Genomic DNA, 3018 nt, shown 5'->3' with positions numbered 1-3018 from the left:
TCTCTGTGTAGAGTGTATCTCATTATGGCTGAACTGTGTGTTACCTTTGGTAAACAGTGGGGAATATTTCTTAGTCGAGCGTCACTCTAAAAGCAGCAGGCTGGTAAACGACCACGGCCCGACGGTGCCGCAATGCCATTGCTCAAATATACAGCCCCATAGCGATGTATGAGTTCGGTCATGATTAGTCAGATAGAATAAATAATCTGCTCTTATGACAGCCCTCTTCATTTCACCGTGTGTTAAATGGATGCCACGTCCAACTCTTTTGTGTTAGTAAATTCCCTCCAGTTATTTTTGCTGAATGACCTTCTCAATCACGAGAAAAGTCAAAAATTCAATTTCTGAGAGAAGCATTCATTATCATAGCCTTTGTGCTGAAGGGTACCTGCCCATTTACTGTGCATTAGAGCGATCCATAGTATATTTGTAGGCAATTTCAATAGCATATTAAGCAAATCAACAAATTAGAGAATCATAAGGCATTTGGCAATATAACGTGAATACTATCAGAGCCACACAAACATGCAATGCCACGAGTATGATGAGAATGACGCCATTTCTAAATTCCTATCAAGTGTTGATGCTCACATTCAGAACTTTTGATTTACTTTTCCCCAACAACTACACTGGCTCAAACAATTATTTGATGAGACTGAACAGGACACTGCTGATGTTTATATTTCTAGTCCTCTTTCCAAGTCTGTCTTGAGGCTGAGAAAAGCTGCAACACACGCACTGCTGTGTGCCAGCCCGACTTCAACACTTCCACATATTTCCTCGAATTGTTGTGACGTTCTGCACACTGTGCTTCTGTACAGCTGAGTCTCTCACATGTGAAGAGCAAAACATGAGTAATTAAATCTTCATTCCTCCACCCACACTACCGCATTCACGTCTGTTAAATTGAAAAACTACACGGTGTAAAACAGATCCACTTAAGTCGACGCCTCACTGACTCTTGTAGTATAGCGTCACGAAGCGGGGGAAGCTTTCGTTAACCTTTGCGCTAACACTACAGCGGAGTCTTGTTTTGATGTTATATGACCCTCCAGAGACTTTGTAAATCAAACACTAATTACAGCGTACAGTGACCTGATGGCTGAAATGTTACATCTGATGTGCTCCGTGGGCTAAAAGACAACTGAGTGAATTCTTGTCTAAAGTAGAGTGCTTCAGCAAACTGTAAGCTGCTTGGTTAATTAAGACATGCTGACAACTGGTGAACTCTGCACAACATTATAGATCCACTGCCTAATTGGAAAGAATGGACAACAGTCAACACATTTTCTTCACTTCTTGGCAGCTGCACTGTAGTTGTAATAATGAATATAGAAAATATAGAAAAAAATGAAACAGTCGATTCTAAAAGGATCCTTACAAAGAATGAGTCAACTCATTGTTAGATTAACCTATATGGGCACCTTTTTTGTTACGCCCCTGTTGGCCGATAACTGATTCACTGCCAATTTATATGAAAATTTGAACTGACTCACTTATCAAAGTTAAGACAAACACTGGACCTAGCTTTTTTAAAGTCCCTTGCAGTCTGAGGCTCATGGGTTGTAACCCCCTTTTCGTTTTTGGTAATCCAGCCTTGAGTCCATCAAACAGTATTTGTACAGATTATTTTATGTCTTACCTGCCCTGAACTTTGATGTCAGAAATGGCATAGAAGTATCTGGACAGGTTGTTCTCATCCACCATCGTTGCTCCTGTGGCAGGCCGGAGCAGGCGGATTCTCAGATCAGTAATGGTAAAGAAGTCCCTCAGCTTCTTGGTCGTGTCTAGCTGGCCGTAAAGTGAGGCCATGTTGTGGAGCCGGGGTCCAGCAAACAGTGCAAATCGGTCCTTGATCTCAAAGCGTACAGTTTTGTCGTTCTTCCACACGTACCCTCGTGAGTAGTCCTCGGTGCAGATAATGTCCAGTAGGGTATGCTGAGTTAGGTCTTGCACCGTCTTGGGCTCCATGGTGAAGGCGTCCAAGCAATCAGTGGCGTAGAACTGGTAGGGCTGCCAGGTTCGTCCATAATCTAGTGATTTTTCTAAGACCATCTGTTCGGGTCGGCCTGACTCAAAGGTGAGGACAATGTCTTCAGTCAGCTCAATGGTTTTGTTCCAAGATAGAGTGATGTTGACCAGTAGGGGTTTTGGGTACTTCTTCCAGGAGGTGGACTGCCAGAAGGTTGTGGGGTTGCGGCCCTCAGTGTCGAACATCAGCCCTGGGGGGTGGGCGAGCTCTTCAGTGGTGGCGTCACATTCATTGTTACACATGTAAGGGTTTTCCTACAAAAGGGGAACAGAGGAAACAAAGAGCAGAAGAGAAAGCAATAAAAATTTTGCTCACAACAACAACTAACAAGAACAAATCAGGCCATTGTCAGAGTTGATTATTCAGAAAACTTTATATAATAGTTGAATTGTAAATGTCATGCAACACCAAGATATTTGGCGATTTTTGAAGACATGAGCTATTCATGAAAGGCAAGCAGGAAAAGAGTGAGGTTGTCTCAGTAGTGGGCATACAATTAGAAGCAGTCAAAGACACACTGATTTGTGTTGCACATTTATCATTTAAGAGTCTGCCAACAACCTATTGCCAGGTGGAACAAAGAGGTGGCCACTAAAATTTGATCACTTGGCAAACCAAATTGTGAAGCTTGTGTAAATAATTAGGTGCATCAAGTAACTACTATTTTTCTCACTGAACCCCTACTATGGCCATTGTTCCCACACAAATATTTAAACATTAAAAAAACACATCCCTTTAATGACATTATGGGCAAAAACAAGAACTATAGCAAGGATTCTAGACTGTTTTCCTCAAATAAGGATTTAAGTCCCTGAAGCATGCTTATCAGGGGTTAAAGCAACCCGATATCATGCAAAGTGTATAACAGGCGCGCTGGTTCACCGTGTCCATCACGCTATGCCTCTACAAAACGTGAAATGTCCCGCTTGCAGAAGTTGCAGTAAGGTGCAGTAACAGCAGAGGGAAATATTTTAATTCAAGCCAAC

General features: G+C 42.3%; 1 protein-coding gene across 7 annotated transcripts in view; it reads right to left on the bottom strand.

The window, feature by feature from the left end:
* The window catches only part of ntng1a (netrin g1a), a 117464-nt gene that overhangs the window by 58169 nt on the left and 56277 nt on the right, over positions 1–3018 (bottom strand). For all 7 annotated transcript variants that reach the window (XM_013913785.1, XM_013913786.1, XM_005744885.2 and 4 more), the window contains exon 3: positions 1643–2286. In XM_013913785.1, coding sequence (XP_013769239.1) covers positions 1643–2286 — 644 coding nt within the window. The remainder of the gene's footprint in view (positions 1–1642; positions 2287–3018) is intronic.

Source organism: Pundamilia nyererei, unplaced genomic scaffold (assembly GCF_000239375.1).
Source record: "Pundamilia nyererei isolate P.nyererei 1_Seehausen unplaced genomic scaffold, PunNye1.0 scaffold00150, whole genome shotgun sequence".
NCBI classification, from domain to species: Eukaryota; Metazoa; Chordata; class Actinopteri; order Cichliformes; family Cichlidae; genus Pundamilia; species Pundamilia nyererei.
The sequence above is the reverse complement of the archived record's forward strand: the minus strand, read 5'-3'. Positions and strand labels throughout refer to the sequence as shown.